The sequence below is a fragment of the Balaenoptera ricei genome, chromosome 19 (assembly GCF_028023285.1).
Source record: "Balaenoptera ricei isolate mBalRic1 chromosome 19, mBalRic1.hap2, whole genome shotgun sequence".
Taxonomy (NCBI): Eukaryota; Metazoa; Chordata; class Mammalia; order Artiodactyla; family Balaenopteridae; genus Balaenoptera; species Balaenoptera ricei.
This window is the reverse complement of record NC_082657.1, coordinates 358,029-378,143: the sequence shown is the minus strand read 5'-3', so window position 1 is coordinate 378,143 and position 20,115 is coordinate 358,029. Positions and strand designations below refer to the sequence as shown.

The window sequence follows — 20,115 nt, the reverse complement described above, 5'->3', positions numbered from 1 at the left end:
ACCCGGAGTCCAGGAGCAAAGAGCTCCTGGCCAGCAGCCCCAGTCCCTGAAGGATTCCGGCTGTTACCGAGCAAGGGGAGCCGTGGGGGACTTGGAGCAGAGATGGGACATGATGTGACACATAAGCTGACGGGCTCCTGCTGGGGAACTGACGGGGGGGAGGGCAGAGGCAGGGGAGCAGGGAGCAGTCCCGTTACAGGGAGCAGGGGTGGTGCAGGGGCTGAACTCTGGAACTATATTGGAGGTACAGGCATGGGACTTTCAGGCAGAGATGATGTGGGGGTTGGTGAAAGGGAAACATCAACGCGGACGGTGAGGAACGTGGGCAGAAGGCGGAGACGCCATTCACAGAGAGTGGAAGGACTGGCTTTGGGGCCCAGAGGTTCTGCTGAGGACCCCATAGTCTGAGGTGTCTGTCCCGGGGGACCGGGGGGGGGCGGTGAGGGTGGATGACAGCTTCAGGGGATTAGGGGCCTGTGGGTAAGGGCAACTCAGTCCACGACCGGGGTTTGGGGGTGAGGGAGAGTTCCCCGTGGGCAGGGGGGAATCGGTCTTTGGAAGAGCAAAGGGGGGCGGGCAGGAACAAGGCTGTTGGGTGAGGAAGACGAAAAGAGGGGAAAGCATCCTTGGGAGTGCGACACAGGAAACTGAACAGGTTGTGCAAGCCCAAACCTTGTGAGGCGGGGGTGGAGGCGTTTGCACCTAGGCAGGGGCGCGGAGGGCTGCGCACCTGAGAGGGTGAAGACAGGCAAGGACCGGGAGGAGGTTAGGGAGTCGTGCCCAGGGGGAGGGAGAAAGAAGGGGAATCCGCCCACGCGGGAGGAGAAAGGACGAAGGGAGAGGAGGGGGATCTAGGGGTCCGCGCCCCATGGGAAGAGGCGCATGGGGGTCTGCATATCACGGGGAGGAGCGAACGGGGGTCCGTACCTCACGGGTATGGGGGAAGACTGGGGGGTCTGCGCGCCATGGGAGGAGGGAATAAGGGGTTCGCGCCCCATGGGGAGAACGGGAGATAAGGGGGTCCGTGCCACTCAGGCAAAGGTGTTCCCCCCCCACTCCCGGGCACCCGCGCCCACCCCGCTCCCGCCCCGCCCGGAGGTGGCCGCCGCGCAGCTCCCAGTCGCCTTGGACGCCCTGACGCTCCCCACAGCCAGGCCTAGGGCTCTCTCCCCGCCCTGGGGTTGAAAACCGAGGCCCAAGAACCACCTGAAGGGAACTCACAGTGCCGGACACCGGACCGCCGACTTCCTCGTCCCTGTCAGTGCGCCACCTGGCTGTGCGCATGCGCAGGTTCCGAGCTGCGGCTTCGCCGGGCGCCGGGGGCGGGGCCGGGCGCCGGGGGCGGGGCCAAGCGGCCGGGGTTCCTTCCCAACTCTGTAGGGGGTCGTGGTGACTCACTGCTCACATTGTCTGTGCTTACCTGGACTATGTGTCTTTGATGAACTTTATGTACAATATCAGTGTATCATTTTGATGTACGTTCCTTTGTCCCGAAAATGTGTATGAATGTATCTTTGACTTCTAGTAGGTGGAACAGTTCTCAGAGCTTTTTTTTTTTTTCTTTTTTTAAAATTTTTTATTTATTTAATTTATTTATTTATGGCTGTGTTGGGTCTTTCATTTCTGTGCGAGGGCTTTCTCCAGTTGCGGCAAGTGGGGGCCACTCTTCATCGCGGTGCGCGGGCCTCTCACTATCGCGGCCTCTCTTGTTGCGGACCACAGGCTCCAGACGTGCAGGCTCAGTAATTGTGGCTCATGGGCCTAGTTGTTCCGCGGCATGTGGGATCTTCCCAGGCCAGGGCTCGAACCCGTGTCCTCTGCATTGGCAGGCAGACTCTCAACCACTGCGCCACCAGGGAAGCCCTCAGAGCTTTTTGAGAGTCTGTCTCCTGGGTTATAATCCTCAGTTTGGCTCAAATAAAATCCTCCTCTTTCTCTTCTTAGTTTGATTGTTCATTGAATTTTCATCGACAGGTTAAACAGAGTTGCCAAGTAACCCAGCAATTCCACTCCAAGGCATCTACTCAAGAGTACTGAAAGCATATATTCACAAAAAAAAATTTGTACATGAACAATTATAGTAGCCTTATGCATAAGAGCCCCAAAGCGGAAACAACCCAAAGGTCCATCAACTGATAAACAAAATGTGGTATAGCCATATGATGAAATATTATTCAGCCATAAAAAGGAATGAAGTACTGACACTTGCTACAACACGGATGAACCCTGACAACATTATGCTGAGTGAAGTCACAGCACCTGTCGTATGATACCATTTATATGAAATGTCCAACGTAGTGAAATCTGTAGAGACAGGAAGTATATTCGTGGTTGCCAGGGGCTGGAGGAAGGAGGGAATGGGGAGTGGCTGCTAATTGTGGGGGGGAGGGGGTAATGAAATGTACTGGAATTAAAGAATGGTGATGACTGCATGACCTCATGAAAATACTAAAATCCATTGATTTGTACACCTACAATTTTTTTCTACTTAAAAATTGTTTAATCTATTTTACCAGAAAGGATTCAGTTGAATTCCTTTGGTCACTCCAAGCCTAGACATTCTAGACTTATGTATTTGCTATTTTCTTCTGGGTTAAACACACTCTCAACCCATTCATCTCTTGGGGTCTTAAGTGCTGCCCTTGTAAATGTGGGTTTTTTTAATTTGGCAAAGTCAGCCTTGAACCCTATACCCACCTCTTCTCCAGTGAAGCCATTTCGCCAACTGCTGTTCACGAAGGGATTTCACCTATGGCCTTTTGCCCCTCCCACGGTGGAGGGGGTCTTTCCTCCCTAAATTCCATTCTCTCTTGGTCCATAACATCACCCACCCTTAGCTTCCCTCCTCCCTTCTTGGCCATTTCGTCTTCATCTGGCTGCCTCCTTTCCCTGTTTTTCCCATGGTTGCTTGCTTCCTGGGTCTCCTCCCTGAGTGTTCCCCTAACATAATCTGAGGTCTACAAGGCTCTACCTACCTCATCCTGCCCACTCCCCTCACCCCTTTCTCCCTGATGCCCCTACTTCCCCTCCCACATCAGCACATACCACTCCCTGTAGGGGCAGTCTTCCTTCTCTACCCCTTGGTTAATCACTCCTCACAGCTCTCTGCTGTTATTTTGTTTCTTTTTCCTATTCAAGTTCACGTGGATGCTTTTTTTTTTTTCATGTCGATGCTTTTGTGATAGTTTGATAAATGCCCATCTTGCTAACTAGCCAGTTCCACAAGGCTGGACACACTGTCTGTCGTGCTCCTAGTTAGATTCTACAGGGACCAACGTGCTGACATACATCGGAGATGCTCATCAAGTGTTTGTGGATTGAATGAACTGGAAGATGTTTTCCAAAACATGAATCATGATTGCTGGTGACAGCTGAGACTCTGGACGTGATTACTTATTTTCATATTTTTCCGGACATTGCAAGTCTTGGCTTTCAGTGAGCAAGGATTACTTTAGAATCAGAAAACAACAAAGACATGCACCCAAGGTGTGGCTGCCCACTGTTCACTTGTGCTGGTGTACCTCCATCTAGCTCTTTTAGTTCAACAAACACTTATTGAGTACTTGTTGCAGTATTCCAGCAGCCAGGGATAAAGCAGAAAGCAGAACAAGGTGTTTACAGTCCAGCAGGGAAAGTAAACAAGCACAATGCATCATGTATCAGTCGGATGGGTTGATGCCTTGGAGAGACATAAAGCAGGGAAAGAGGACAGAGTGTGACTGTTGGGCAGGGGCAGTTGCAGTTTTAAATATAGAATTTGGGGAAGGCCTCACTGAGTAGGTGCTGTGTGACTGATGAATCGCAGGAGGTGAGGACCTGAGCTAGAAGGTGTTGGGGGAAGAGGATCCCCATGGAGAGAACAAGGATTGCAGAGGTCCTGACATGAGAACATGCCTGGCGTGTATGAGGAAGAGCAGGGAGGCCACTGAAACTTGAACAGAGTGACCAAGGGGGAGATGGGAGAAGAGGGAACAGGGAGGTGACAGGGGCTATCAATTAAAACATTATGGGGCTTCCCTGGTGGCTCAGTGATTAAGAATCCGCCTGCCAATGCAGGGTACATGGGTTCCAGCCCTGGTCCAGGAAGATCCCACATGCCAAGGAGCAACTAAGCCTGTGCGCCACAACTACTGAGTCTGCGCTCTAGAGCCTGCGAGCCACAACTACTGAAGCCCGCAAGCCACAACTATTGAAGCCTGCGCACCTAGAGCCCGTGCTCTGCAACAAGAGAAGCCACTGCAGTGAGAAGCCCGCGCACCGCAACGAAGAGTAGACCCTGCTCGCCGCAACTAGAGAAAGCCCGCGCACAGCAACGAACACCCAACGCAGCCAAAAATTAATTAATTAAAAAAAAAAAAAAAAAGAGGCTATGCCCTGGGTCTCTCTCAGATTCAGCTGTTAGCTCTGGTGTAGAGAAGCCCAACATCCAGTTGCAGCATCTCCAAAGCAAGAGCTGCTCCAAGGAGAGAGTTTTCCTCTTGCATTGCCCTGAGGGGGGTGGGGGTGGGGTTGGTGTTCCTAATTTGTATGAAGGTGAGGTGTAGACTATCAGCGGCCCTGCTGCAGTCTTAGCCAGGAGCAGGCTGAAAGAGTGCAAGGAGGACCAGAAGAAAGGGAAAGGGCAGGCATGAGTTTTCCTTAATGCTTGTGCTAGTTTCTATTGTTGCCATAACAAAGTACCACAAACATAGCTTAAAACAACGCAGATTTATTATCTCATAGCCTTAATTAGCTCAGTGACCTTCCCTCTGACTCTGCCTCCATAGGAACAAGTCAAACTTCCAAGGGGAGCCACCCCGGGGCTCCGAGGCTATGCCAACCAGTGTGAGCAGCTCTCAGCCAGCCAGCACTGCAGGGCCTCAGGAGGGATGCTCCCAGGTCCTCCCAGACCTCTCTGTAGCCTCCTACTCCCCATTCCCGGAGACCCACCCTCTTCTTCACAATAACACCCTCTCATTATCCAAGTCCCAAAGAAAGAAGTTATTCTTAGGCCCTGAGCTGTGGGATGCTGATTCAGAGAAGTCTCTGCCGAGATGCCCCCATCCATGCTTACAACTGCCCTGCGACCCTGCCTTAGCCACTTCTGGTTTTAAAAAGGTCCAAAGAAAACCCAAACTCACCTCTTTTTATCTCCACCTCTTTATTCCTCATCAAATGATTATAACAATGTATGATTTGTGATAGAGGAAAAATCATACACAAGTAACAGTCACTTAGGAGACCCCATGTTTATTTCTCCATGATCAACTCCCAACCTACATCCGTATGTGTGCACACTTTACATGGCAAATCTTCTATTTTATGCTTTTGGTTGCCGGCCATATTATAAGCGTTTTCAATATGGCAACAAAACCTTTATCATCATGGTTTGGCATGGTTGCATGGAACAAATCACAAGTGTCTGAAATGAACAATGAGGGATGACAACGTAAACATAACAACTCAGTGTTTTTCTGTTTGTTTGTCTCAACAACTAAAGCAACGCATATTTATCAGCAGCAGCCCTTTCCTTCTTAGGAGAACCTGCTTTGTTCTCCACATTAAGAGGGATAACATCACTGTTCATTCACAAGCGACTTCCTCACCCAGGTGCCCCTGCTGAAACGAGTCCTCAGCACCTGGCAGGAATGTAACGCGGAAATACATTCAAATGTCAATCCGCTGTAATTCTGTGGTTGCTGTGAGCTGGAGCACTGTGTGGGGTTTCTCACCAGCATGCCTTTGCTACACAGCTAAGACAGCAAGGGCTCCTGCCGACAGCTTCCCTCGCTGGATTCCAGTAAGAGTTTGCTTACGTACAGTAAGGCAGACACTCCCTCTTAAAGGATTCTTCTTCCCGATTACACAGGCTCTTTCCAGTTTAAGGACCTGGATGTACGGATAGGTGAGTTCTCCAGGGAAGTATCTACCTGACTTTCTCAGGTTTTATTCCAGTGTATGCACTATCATGTTTGGTACAGGCTGAATCATCCCTGAAGCCTTTGCCGTATTTATTACTATCCTGTATCCTCTGCAAGAGTTCCCTAATGTATAGACTTAACAGGATGGCTAAGGAATGTCTCACATCCACCAGTTTGCTGGACAGCTCAGAGCAGTCTTTTCCACTGACAGGGAGGAGCCACCCCTGAAGACACTTCTCCCTCACATAGGTTTTTGAGAGCCAGTCGGAAGATGAGCGTGGCCCACGTTCATTAAATATCCACGGGTTGTTCTCCAGGGTGTGATCTTTGGTGTCGGATGAGGGAAGAGCTCCTTCTGAAAGTTTTCCCACACTGAGGACAATGACTGGGACCCTCCCTGCTGTGGAGCCTCTGATGTACTGCCAGGTGAGAGTTCTGCTTGAAGGACTTTCCACAATCTGGACACTGGTACGGGGTCTCCTTAGTGTGAATTCTCTGGTGTTTGGTCAGACAGGAGCTGTCCCTGAAAGCTTTACCACACTGATTACACTCATAGGGCTTCTCGCCAGTATGAGTCCTCTGGTGACGTATGAGGCCGGCAATGTTCCTGAAAAGTTTCTGACACTGATCACAGCCATAGGGCTTCTCACCAGTATGAATCCTCTGGTGCCTGATGAGGTAAGCACTCTCAATGAAAGTTTTCCCACATTCTTTACACTCATAGGGTTTCTCCCCAGAATGGATTTTCTGATGCACAATGAGGTGAGAGTTACGGTTGAAGGATTTCCCGCATTCCACACATTCAAAGGGCTTCTCTCCAGTGTGAGTCCTCTCGTGCTGGGTGAGGTATGAGCCATCTCGGAAGGCCTTTCCGCATTTGCTACATTCATAAGGCTTCTCCCCAGTGTGTATTCTGAGATGCACAGTGAGGTGGGAGATGTCGGTGAAAGGTTTCCCACACTCATTACACCTATATGGTTTTTCCCCTGTATGAGTTCTTTGATGCAGAATCAGGGATGAATTTCGGTTGAAGGTTTTCCCACATTCTAGACACTCGTAAGGTTTCTCCCCAGTGTGAATTCTCTGGTGTTGCGTCAGAGCTGACCCATCACTGAAGGCTTTCCCGCATTTACTGCATTTATAGGGCTTCTCTCCTGTATGTATTCTTTGATGCACAATTAGGTTATAGTTCTTGGAGAAGGATTTTCCACACTCATTACAGGTATAAGGTTTCTCTCCAGTGTGAGTTCGGTGATGCAAAACAAGAGAAGAGTTCCGTTTGAAGCACTTGCCACATTCAGTACATGTGTACAGTTTTTCTCCAGGGCTGTTCCTCCTGTTTTCATTAAGAGATGAACTGAGGGTAAAGATGTCCCCAAAGTCCTTACCTTCATACAGTTTCTTCCCTCTTTTCATTATTTTTTGTTCACCAAGAGGGGTAAAATGGTTGAAAGACTTAACACTTTCAGGGTATTTATAGGGTTTCTCTCTAGTTTGAGTTCTTCCAAATTGAATAACTTCCATGGAATGGTTGAAGGCTTTCCCACAGGTGTCACTGTCACCCGTTCTCTTAGCTACATAACTTTTCTGACAATTGTGTAAAGCTGGGTCACAATCCAGGCTTTTAACACCTGAGCCACGTACATGGAAACCATTTCTTGTGGAAACTCTCTGACGTCGTGGAAGGTCTGGGCTCACGCTCAAATGCTCCCCAAATCCGGGATATTCACGAATTGCTTCCTGAGCTCCTGGTTCCTCCTGAGTTAAGGCTGATTGCCTCAAATGTCCCTCCTGGTTCTCACAGTCCCAACTGTTACCTAGAATGGAGAAATGAGGACCCTCTCGTGTAAATCCTTCCACCTCCATGTCACAGGACAGTTCTTCCTCAGGAATGTTCTCAGCTGTCATTTTCAATCTTCTGTCCCAGGCTGGAAAGCAAAGAATGAAAAAGACAGACTTAAGCACATGAAGCCGTGTGTGGAAGAGGAATGAAAGATGGTGACAGGGCAAGTGTGTGGGTGTGTCTTTTTACTTGTTTTCTCTTTGAAATTCAGATCTATATGAGGGGGAGATACTGTGAGAGTCGAGGGATGGAGCCAAGAACAGGTTCAAGAAGAGCCACATGGCATTTCCACCCTCCTAGAGAACAGGCAGGGGGAATGGTGTTGGGGGTAAATATCACCAAAAGGATTAGCCTGAGACGTGGGAGATCAGAAGCCAGGTGTCACTCTGATCACACAGGAACACATCTCGGCCACTGTGTGCTTGTCTCCACCACCCACTTCCCCTACCAACAATCAGTACACACTCCGGATCCTCCACTTCACAATGGGCTTACAATAGCATTGAACGAGCAGTTTTCACCCCACCTTTGTGGTCAGAGTTCTGCCTTCGTGGATGGGACACAACACAGACCTGGTAACCTGAAAGTTCTGAAATTCCTAGATCTGTCAACGACCTTCCTGCAGGGTTATTATGAGAATTACGTCATGTGTAAGGCTGGCTCTGAGCTGGGGAACAGACAGTACTGTAAGTGGCTGCCAGCGTCTTCACTGTTATGGATCTTTCTCTAACCATGCTCCCACCCCTTTGACTTGAAGATATCAAGAAAACTGGCTCTCGGGCTTCCCTGGTGGCAGAGTAGTTAAGAATCTGCCTGCCAATGAAGGGGACACGGGTTTGAGCCCTGGTCTGGGAAGATCCCACATGCCACGGAGCAACTAAGCCCGTGTGCCACAACTACTGAGCCTGCGCTCTAGAGCCCACAAGCCACAACTACTGAGCCTGCGTGCCACAACTACTGAAGCCCGTGCACCTGGAGCCCGTGCTCTGCAACAAAAGAAGCCACCACAGTGAGAAGCCCGTGCACCACAATGAAGAGTAGCCCCTGCTCGCCGCAACTAGAGAAAGCCCGCGCGCACCAACAAAGACCCAGCACAGCCAAAAATAAAATTAATTAATTAGTTTTAAAAAATTTCTAAACAACAAAAAACACAGTAAGAGTCAAAATACAAGTGGCAGGTGGAGAGACGATACTATAAAGTATAAAAGAGACAAAGGAATAGTGCCGGAGATCTATAAAAAAATTCTTACAGAACAGCACATAAAAGGGAAAAAAATGGGTAAAGGATACAAGGAGGAACTTGATGGAGAGAAAATAGAAATGTCCTGAATTCATGAATTCTTGCTCATTTGCACCTAAAGGCATTTACAAACTGTAACTTTAAGAATACAAAATATGCACATTTCACACGAGTAAATGTAAAACAAGGCATGATAATATAATGCTTGAGCAGGTCATGCAAGAAGAGAGTTGGTGGGCACGTAAAGAGGTCAGTCCACTTGGCGGTGTAACTTGGTAGTGGCCATCAAAACATAAAACAGGCGCATTCTGCCACCTTGCAATTCCACTTGGTGGTGTCTTAGATTCAGAAAGCCTGAGTCCCAAGCATAACTGGACATCAAGCTATACCTAAGGAAATGGTCTTAAAGTCCACCAGGAAAAAGACCACCAGTGAAGGAATGAACAGTACTGTGATTAACTTGGTAACAAAAATAGAAACCTGATAGTAATGGAAGATTACCATCAAAGTGCCAAGGGAAAAAACTGTCAGATACATGATTGTTCAAGAGTGAAAGTAAGGGACTTCCCTGGTGGCACAGTGGTTGGGAATCCGCCTGCCAATGCAGGGGACACGCGTTTGAGCCCTGGTCCGGGAAGATCCCACATGCCGCAAGCAACTAAGCCTGTGCTCCACAACTACTAAGCCTGCACTCTAGAGCCCACAAGCCACAACTACTGAGCCCTCATGCCACAACTACTGAAGCCCATGCATCTAGAGCCCATGCCCTGCAACAAGAGAAGCCACCGCTTCTCACTGCCCGCGCACCACAACAAAGAGTAGCCCCCGCTCACCACAACTAGAGAAAGTCTACATGCAGCAACGAAGACCCAACGCAGCCAAAATTAAAGAAATAAATAAAATTTTTTAAAAAAAGAGTGAAAGAAAAAAAAAAAAAGAGTGAAAGTAAGATAAAGGCAGCTTCAGAAAAGCAAAAGCAGGGTTTAAATCCAAGGACACTTGCCAAAAGAATTAGAAAAAAACTGTTCTTCAGGGGAAAAAAAAAAACCAGAAGGAAGGAATGGAGAGAACATGTATTTAAATAAAATCCAGCGCTGACCACATAAAATGAAGCAATAACAATGACTCAGGGGTTAACAGTGGGATGGACTAAAATACTGAATGGCAGTGGCCTGTGAGATGAAAACAGGGTAGCAAAATTAAGTGTCCTTACATTCTTATCTTGTTCATGATTCATGTTAGACCTGGTCAAGTCAGGAATAAAAGAATAAATGTCATGTAAAACTTCCAAGCCCACAGAGCAGTGGTTCTCAACCAGAGACGCTTTTACCCTCAAAAGACACTTGACAACATCTGGGAACATTTTTGGCTGTCATGACTTGGGGTCAGATGCTACTGGAATCTAGGGATGCTGTGAAATACCTTTAAAACACAAGACAGCCTCTCACACATAGAATAACCAGCCTCAAAACTCAAATGTAAATAGTGCTGAAGTTGAAAAACCCTGTTACAGGAGAAAAGAATAATAAAGAAAAGGAAAAAAAACAGATCAATCCAGAAGAAGGTGCTAAGGGGGAAAGCTCAAAAAGGACAGGTTAAGATAGAAAGTATAAAATAGGACATTACCAATAACAATAAATGTAAGTGGCTTTGATGGGCAAGATAAACACTGTGTCAGACTGCATTAAAAAATGTGTTTGTAACAGACACCAAAAGCAAAAGGACACAGAAGACAAAAGCAAAAGTTTGGAACAGACAAATGCTAACCAAACAAAGATTGAATGGTGCTTTGCTAACCAACAATAAACTTCAAGGATGATAACAGGGCAACATAACAATGGCAAAGATGTCTACATTAACAGCATGCCTCCAAACACAAAGCAAAGTCAGCAAATCCAACCATACTGGGAGGGTTTATGAACCTCTATCAGGAATGGAAATGTAGAAAGACTGAATAGAGACAAGCATAAGAGAATGTAATTAGCCAGCCTGGTCACACAGCTGAATGAAGACCCACTACCAATAATTAGAGCCAAAGGCTTTCCAAGCACAAGTGGAACATTTGCTAACACTGGTCATAAACCAGGCCAAAGAATGTGGTCAAGTTACAAACCAGTAATGGAAAGAACGCCAAATACAAAAAATAATAGTAAGTTTTTTTTAAAAAAAACCCTATTTATTTGGAAAAATGAAAATCTTTTTCTCAGTAATTCACAGATCAGAGAAATCTTGATGAAAATTAGAAAGCATCTACTTAGAAAACACGGAGAACTGAACAACTGATGATGATGGCACATCTCAAAACACATAGCAAAGGAGGATGCAGCTAAAGAAGTTCCTAGGTGAAAAATGCTGGTCTTTAATGCATGGGTTTTTTTTTTTGGTTTGGGTTTTTTTTGTTATTGTTTTTTGTTTTTGTTTTGTTTTGTTTTTGTTTTTGTTTTTTGTGGCCATGCCATGCGGCTTGCGGGACCTTAGTTCCCCAACCACGGATTGAACCTGCGCCCTCAGCAGTGAAACCACAGAGTCCTAACCACTGGACTGCCAGGGAAGTCCCTAATGCTCGTATTTTAAAGAGAAGACTGAAAGTTAGTGAGATCACTGTTCGACTTCAGAAGTAAGGGAAAGAGCCACAGAGAAAACCAACAGAAGGTGAAAGGAAGGTGATAATAAAGGTAAGATCAAAAATTACAGAAACCGAAAACAAGGAAACAGCCAAGAATATGAAGAAAACCAGAAGTCTGTTATTTGAAAAGACTAATGAAATTACCTTTGGCAAGAGTAATCATAAAATAAAGAACAAGAAGGCATACATAGGTGATATTCGTCATAAAAAGGGGATTTAATTAAGAAACAGAAGAAAGTTATCAAAATGGCAACATTGGATTTATCCTACAAAAGAAGGCCTATGAAACATTAGAACATCTACTGATACGATTCCTGACATTTTCAAATTAAAGTAGAAGACAACCCCCTACATCCTATCTCAATAAATTCAGAAAGTAATTTGAACAAATCTCACCCAGACTCTTGATCAAAATGCTCTCAGATTAAAGTAGTAGACCCCTTTACCCTACGTCAATAAATTGATAAGGTATTTTAAGGAAAGCTCCAACTCATGATGAAAATTCTTATCAACTACGAACACAGGGAATTAAGGTAAACATCACATGTGAGAAAACATGAGAATTGTTCAGTCTGAAGCCAAGGCCAAGACCCCAGATGCCTGCTAGGTCCACAGCACTCAACAGTGATGCGGAGGGGCCAGTTGGCCAGGAGGACCATATCCCGAGCTGTCACTCCTGGCTGCTCCTACTTTTCAGACCTCCTGAGGCTGCCGTATTACCACGCTGCATGTTTCCTCTACTGAGCCTTCTGAGTAGACTGGGGCCTGGGTGGCCTACAGTTGTCCTGTGGAAACAAGAGATGGAGAGCACCTCCCTACAAGTCTGTAAGGGCAGGATATATGTGTGCACTTAAAAAATATGAGGTAAGTCAGACACATATAGGATGATACCACTTAATGAAAATTTTTAGACACACAAAGTATTCTCTAAGTAAAAATATTAAAAGGCCCTGGCAACACATCTACCAAAGCTGTGATCATGACTGTCTTGGGAGTGTGGAAGGGAACAGCCCTAGAGGAGCAAAGGGAATGTCCATTTCATCTATAATAGATACTTCCTTTATTGAAATAAGACTTACATACCACTAAGAGAGTGAAAAGACAACCTACCAAACAGGAGAAAATATTTACAGAGCATGTATCTGATAAAGGACTTGCAGAAGATATAAAAAACTCTTATAGCCCAATAATTACAGGACAACCCGAATTTTAAAAATAGGCAAAGGATCTGAATAAACATTTCTCCAAAGAAGACATACAGATGGCCAATAAGCATATGAAAAGATGATCAACATCATTAGTCATTAGGGAAATGCTAATCAAAACCCAGGCTTTCACTGCCATGGGCCTGGGTTCAATCTGTGGTCGGGGAACTAAGATCCCACAAGCCGCACAGCACGGCAAAAAAAAGGAAAAAAAAAGACAATAACAAGTGTTGTGAGCACGTGGAGAAACTGAAACCCTCACACACTGTTGGGGGGAATGTAAAATGGTACAGCTGGGACCTCCCTGGTGGTGCAGTGGTTAAGAATCCACCTGCCAATGCAGGGGACACGGGTTTGATCCCCGGTCTGGGAAGATCCCACATGCCATGGAGCAACCAAGCCCATGTGCCACAACTACTGAAGCCCGCGCACCTAGAGCCCGTGCTCTAGCCCCTGCTCGCCACAACTAGAGAAAGCCCGCGAGCAGCAACGAAGACCCAACGCAGCCAAAAAATAAATAAATAAATAAAATGGTGCAGCTGCTTTGGAAAACAGTCTGACAGTTTTTCAAAAAGTTAAACAGAGTCATCATATGACCCTGCAATTCCACTCCTAGGTATCTACTCAAGAAAAGTGTAAACGTATGTCTACACATAAACTTCTCCATGAATTATGAGTACATAACAGCACTATTCATGATAAACAAAAGCGGAAACAACCCAAATAAATGTCTACCAACCGATGAATGGATAAACAAAATGTGGAAATACACACAATGGAATATTCTTCAGCCTTAAGAAGGAGTGAAATACTGATAAATGCTTCAATAACACAGATGAATCCTAAAAACATTATACGCAGTAAAAGAACTCAGACACAAAAGACTCCATATTGTATGATCACATTTAAGTGAAACATCCGGAAGAGGCAATTCCATACACACTGAAAGTCAATTAGTGGCTGCCAGAAGCTGGGAGAAGGCAGTATGGGGAGTGATTCCTAATTGGTATGGGGTTTCTTCTTGGATTGATGAAAACGTTTTGGAAATATATAGTGGTGATGGCTGCACAACTTCGTGCATATACTAAAAAACCACCGAGTTGTGCACTTCGAATGAATGAATCATATGATATATGAATTATATCTCAATAAAGCTGTGATAAGTAATTTTACACCTATAAGGGGACAAGTTTCACCTAGCCTGACCTGCAGCGCTTGACCTTTGCAGTATTTCCCCTGGGGGCTTCCAGAAATCTGTGGAGGTGTCAGGTGGTCACAAAGATGGAAGCAGGGGGAACTGCTAGCATCTGATGGGCCTGGACCAGGGATGCATATTTGCTAACACACTTGGGACCGCTCCACGTGATGTTTGACCAACCTGTGGACCAAAGTCCCTGCAGGTATTAACCTGGGGTACTGAACTACAGAACAATACTTCATGTGTTACAAGACATCAGGGAAAAGGTGCCTTCATTTAGGGGAAGGAAGTTGAAAGGAAGTCCAGATACAGCCCTGAATTCATGAACTCATTCCCTATTTTGCATCTCTCTCCTTGACCAAAACTGGCCATTCCAACTCTATGCTCAATCAATGAGGGCCTGAGTGTCATAGCGGTTACTGCAGAAAGAACAAACAATCACAAGCATACAGGAGGACATTAGGACAGACATCAGGGAAATAGTATTAAATTAGGGTATTTAATGCAGGAACTACACTGAATTTCATTAATTAAGGTTGTTTTAAAAATCTCGTATTATTGTCCTCATACATATCTGTGTAGCTATTTTTGGCAGTACAATGATACCAAAACTATGTTGTAAAAAATTCACCTTGATGCTGTTCACAAATTTGGGGGGGGGGGTCTCTATTCCCCCCCACCCCACTCGTCCTCTGACCTCAGATATTCACAATACCACTTCTCTGGAGCCCCAGTATGACTCATTTTCCCCAGCCTGTCCTTCTCTACCCCATGGCCGCCAAAGAAGGTGGTCTCTAAGGCTTTCTATACACTGAAAGTTGCCCCAGCACATGATGAGACTTCAGGTCTGTTTGGAGAACTGTTTTCTGTGATAAATTGTCCTGATGTTGTTCCAGGTCATAGCAGAGGGGGTGACTGACCCTTCACTTGTCACCCCAGACCATCCAGACAGCCTGGGTTGCCTTAACTAAGTAAGTGCTTAGAACCTGCTTCCACCAAGGTACTTTCTTCCGTTCCTATTTAATACGCCTGGTCTGGATCCACCCACAACACTCACTGTTCCAGCAGTATCCAGCCATACCTCACCTCATTCAACTTCACTGAAGACAATGAATTCTGACTGTCCTATTTCTCTTAACCCAAACCTACAATCTCCAGCAGCAGACTGCTTCTTATGTTTTCAAGGTAGCTGTGCCAAACATTTAAATATAGAAATAATTTTTTTAATACAAATGCCTTTCCTTTTATTGATTCTTTACATTTAATTTTTAAAGTTATATGGATATTTAATATTATCTATAAAATTCTCTTCAGGACAGTAAAAGGCATATTGCAACTATTGATCATAAAGACTGAGCATTGGGCGTCCCTGTTGGCACAGTGGTTAAGAACCTGCCTGTCAATGCAAGGGACACAGGTTCCAGCCCTGGTCCGGGAAGATCCTACATGCCGCAGAGCAACTAAGCACGCAAGCAACAACTACTGAGCCTGCGCTCGAGAGCCCGTGAGCCACAACTACTGAAACCCACGCGCCTAGAGCCTGTGCTCTGCAACAAGAGAAGCCACAGCAGTGAGAAGCCCATGCACCGCAACGAAGAGTAGTCCCCGCTTGCCACAACTAGAGAAAGCCCGTGCACAGCAACAAAGACCCAACACAGACAAAAATAAATAAAATAAAATAAATAAATTTTTTAAAAAAGTAGAACTCCTCCTGTGGAAAGAGCAGAGACAGAATGACTTCAGATAATCCACCTTTAAAAAAAAAAAAGACTGAGCATTACACAAAAAATAACTCAAAATGTATCACAAGCTTAAATATATAAGCTAAAGCTATAAAACTCTTAAATGAAAAACATAGGCATAATTCTGCAGAAACCTAATACAACACCAAAAGCACAAGTGACACAGTAGATAAACTGGACTAATCAAAATTAAAACCTCTGTGCTTCAAAGAATGTTACGAAGAAAGTAAAATGACAATCCACAGGATAGGATAAAATATTTGCAAATCATATATCTGATAAGGCACTGGTATCCAGAATAAATAAACAACTCTTAGAGTTCAATAATTAAAAGACCAATAACCCATTTCATAAATGGGCAAAGGATCTAAATAGACAATTCTCCAAAGAAGATATACAAAAGGCCAATAAGCACAATGAAAAGAAGCTCAATATCATTAACCATCAAGGAACTGCAAATCAAAAACATATCGAGATACCATTTCACACCCACTAGGGTGGCTACAATCAGTTCCACTCCTAGGTCATCCAAGAGAAATGAAGACATATTTCCACAAAAAAAACCCCACAAAACTTGTATGTGAATGTTCACAGAAGCATTATTCGTAATACTCCCAAAATGGAAGCAACTCAAATGGCTATCAACTGATGAATGGATAAACGAATTAATATACTCATACAAGGGAATATTATTCATCCATAAAAATGAACCAAGTACTGATACACTGTAACGTGGATGAACTTTGAAAACATTTTTAAGTGAAAGAAGCCAAAACAAAGGACTACATATTGTATGGCCATTTATATGAAATGCCTACAATAGGCAAATGTAGAGACAGAAAGTAGATTAGTAATTGCCTGGGGCTAAGAAGGATGGAGGAAATGGGAAGTGAGTGCTAATGGGCAGGGGTTTTCTTTTGGGGGATGATGAAAATATTCTAAAACTGATCTGGGTGATGGATGCACCACCTGGTGAATATACGAAAAAGCATTGAATGGTATACCTTAGAGGGTGAATTATATGGTATATGAATTATACCTCGATACAGCTATTTAAACAATTAAGCACGTGTTGAATCTGTTGGAGTCAGAACTACTGGTCTAGACTCCACTTGGCATGTTTCTGGTATCTTGGGATTAAAGCTTGCGGAGAGGGCTTCCCTGGTGGCGCAGTGGTTAGGAACATGCCTGCTGACACAGGGGACACGGGTTCCAGCCCTGGCCCGGGAAGATTCCACATGCCGCGGAGCAACTAAGTCCGTGCGCCACAACTACTGAGCCTGCACTCTAGAGTCCATGGGCCACAACTACTGAGCCCACGTGCCACTACTGAGCCCATGAGCCACAACTACTGAGCCCACGTGCCACAACTACTGAGCCCATGTGCCACAACTACTGAGCCTGTGCTCTAGAGCCCACAGGCCACAACTACTGAGCCTGCACTCTAGAGCCCGCGAGCCACAACTACTGAGCCCGCGTGCCACAACTACTGAGCCTGTGCTCTAGAGCCCACAGGCCACAACTACTGAGCCTGCACTCTAGAGCCCGCGAGCCACAACTACTGAGCCCACGAGCCATGACTACTGAGCCTGTGGACCACAACTACTGAGACTGCTCTCTAAAGCTTGCAAGCCACAACCACTGAGCCCGTGCGCCACAACTACTGAGCCCATGTGCCACAACCACTGAGCCCATGAGCCACAACTACTGAGCCCGCACGCCTAGAGCTCATGCTCCGCAACAAGAGAAGCCACCACAATGAGAAACCTGTGCACCAAAATGAAGAGCAGCCCCCGCTTGCCACAACTAGAGAAAGCCCGCGTGCAGCAACGAAGAGCCAACGCAGCCAAAAATAAAAATAAATAGATAAATAAATAAAATAAAGCTTGTGGAGAATTCCACTCCCAGGCACTCACCTCTGAAGGGCTTTATACCCAGTCTCTATGACCCTGCAGAGGGATCCACTTAAGCCCAATGACTGGATGTTTGACATCAATGGTTGCCAGACCTCAGATGCCTGACCCCATCTGCATGGTTCTTGCCATCTCTGTGGACTACACATGATAATGTTTACTTCTTCAAATGATACATTCTTTAACAAAAATAAATTGTTTGCCACTAACTTTAGTCGTGTCCAAATAAAGTTACCCACCTCATTACCAATTGTGATTAACAGCCTGACTTCATTTTTGATGACTGACTGCTGACAGCTTTCAACCCCCCCGTTCTCACCACCACCTACTGCCCCTTCTCCTTCTGCAAACCAGGCAAACTAACAAGAAAGCCTGAGTGTTTTCTCCTTGGTGTTGGCAGGACGTTCAAACCATGCAAGCCCCAACCAGTGCAAGGCCACCCTCATCCCAACTCCATTAATCACTATAAAAGCCCAGTGAGCCTCCTTTTCCTGCTGTCTCACGATTTTTGTTTGTTTATTTGGTTTTTGGCCGCGCCACATGGCATTCGGGATCTTAGTTCCCCGACCAGGGATTGAACCCACGCCCCCTGCAGTGGAAGGGAGAAGACTTAACCATTGGACCACCAGGGAAGTCCCACTCACACTTTTTTGGATCATCATGGGAAGTCTGCCCTGCTCTCCAAGACAGTCTCATTACGTGAGTAATAAACCTTTTGTCTTCTTGTGGGAGGGTGTGTAAGATATAAAAAGATGTGTGTTTGAGGCAGGGAGAAAAGAAGGGTAAATCTAATGAGGCAAAGTATTAATAACTTGATAATCTGGATGGTTTTACAAGTGTTTATTGAACTATTCCTGCAACATTTCTGTAGGCGTAAAACTTCAAAATAAAAAGTCGGGTGCTAAGGGAGAGAAACAATCAATAGAAGGGAGAAAAGTTACTTGCTGTGGGTGGAAAAAATAACAAAGTCTTAGTGTTCAAAACATATTTTTACAAGCCCAAGTCGCTAACAAGCAATTTTTTAAAATTGGCAAATGATAAGGGATCTTTCTGGGGTGATGGTAATTTTGATAAAGGTTTGGACTGCATTTGTCAAAACTCATCCAGTGATACAATGAATATCTGTGCATTTCAATGTAAGTCAGTTTTCCCTCAAAAATTTAAAAAGCAATATTAAACTCTGATGTTAAGCATAGTAAGGTGTTTGAGGGGGGAGTGGAGTGATATCTGCCATTTACTTTGTATCCCAAAAAGGTTGGTGGGTGGCTAAAAGGGTGGACAAAGGGAACAAATATAGGGCATACACCAAGTAAAGCAGAGAGTTAATGAGTTGGTATAAGGACGCACAAGTGTCTCAACTTTTCTATATGTAGAAAAACTTTTATCATAAACTATTGGGGGAAGAGGAGCTAAGGAAACGAACCCACTAAACCAAGGAAGAGGAAAGCGAAGTGGCCACTAACAGTTGGAAAAACGCAGCCCTCATTGAGAACTGCAGCAAGATCTGATTTTGCAGCTATTAGGTGCGGAAAAAACAGGTGATCTGACACCTCCCGGTCTGCCGAGTGGTGGGAAACGGCACAGTCTGCGGGTACAACGCGGCCACCTCGGCCCGAGACCCACCGACGCCCACACGGGCCCTCCCACCACCCGACAGCAGAAGGGCGGCAGACCCAGGGCTCGCCCCAGCGGCCGGGCCAGGACACCCGGCAGGCAGGGGCAAAAAGGCCCCTATGGAAGGACAAGCGCAATACGAGCGCGGAACCGCCGGGAAACGCGGAGGAAATCGCTGGGGTGTCCTCACCCGAAGAGGGAGCTTCCACACCCGCCGAGGTACGTCCACACCCGCAGCGGGGCGTCCACACTCGCCGGGGGGCGTCCTCAACTGCATGGGACGTCCACACTGCTGAAGGGGGGCGTCCACACCCGCCGGGGGACATCCACACCGCAGAAGGGGGGCGTCTACACTGGCCGGGGGCGTCCTCACTCGCTAGGGCCGCCGCGCCTCGGGCGGACCCCTGGCCCTGCGAGTCGGACGCGCCCACTGCCCGCGGGAAACCCGCCGGCAGACGCTCCGCTCCTGCGTCACCAGGACCCAGCGGACACCGCCTCCCGCGACACACACACACCGCCCTCGGGGGGAAATCGGGGCACCGAAAGAGCCAGGGGCGCAGCGGACTCACCCGAGGCAGGCCAGCGGCACCTGCGGCAGCGGCGGGGGCTACCGCGGCCATGTTCGGTGCAAATGCGCGTGCGCGCGCCGGAACCCGGATGTGCGCGTCCCAGGAGACTCCGCGGCCACCGCTGGACCCGTGCGGTGTAGAGACCCGAGTGCCTGCCTTTCGCTTCTGCTCGGCACCGCGCCGGATCCAGTCCCCTAGCCCTGGGCGGGGGTCGGCCGCAGGGTTCCGGGCTCCCACCGCCCGCCCTGCGCCCAGTCTTCGCCTC

The 20,115-nt window shown here is 46.6% G+C and overlaps 1 protein-coding gene across 3 annotated transcripts; it reads right to left on the bottom strand.

Annotated features, from left to right (window-relative positions):
• Positions 1-1,623: 1,623 nt before the first annotated feature.
• Positions 1,624-19,905, bottom strand: ZNF329 (zinc finger protein 329). Of its 3 annotated transcripts, none has more exons than XR_009498917.1 (2): positions 19,851-19,893; positions 1,624-2,033 (listed from the first exon to the last, which is right to left on the bottom strand). XR_009498917.1 is itself a non-coding variant. In XM_059903842.1 (2 exons), exon 2 carries the CDS (start codon positions 7,806-7,808, stop codon positions 6,192-6,194), a length of 1,617 nt encoding a protein of 538 aa, XP_059759825.1. In that variant the 5' UTR covers positions 7,809-7,828; positions 19,851-19,905; the 3' UTR covers positions 5,209-6,191. The 3 variants fall into 3 exon arrangements, 2 of the variants coding, with proteins under 2 accessions (XP_059759825.1, XP_059759824.1); XM_059903842.1 differs by lacking the exon at positions 1,624-2,033 and adding an exon at positions 5,209-7,828 and having other exon boundaries at positions 19,851-19,905; XM_059903841.1 differs by lacking the exons at positions 1,624-2,033; positions 19,851-19,893 and adding exons at positions 5,209-7,828; positions 19,472-19,787.
• Between the last annotated feature and the right edge of the window lie 210 nt (positions 19,906-20,115).

Coding starts and splice junctions, on each gene's coding strand:
- ZNF329 (XM_059903841.1), bottom strand. CDS start 19,607: ATGTCCCCCGGCGGGTGTGGACGCCCCCCTTCAGCAGTGTGGACGTCC. Junction 7,829..19,471: donor TGTGGAAGCTCCCTCTTCGG/GTGAGGACACCC, acceptor TTTGCTTTCCAG/CCTGGGACAGAAGATTGAAA.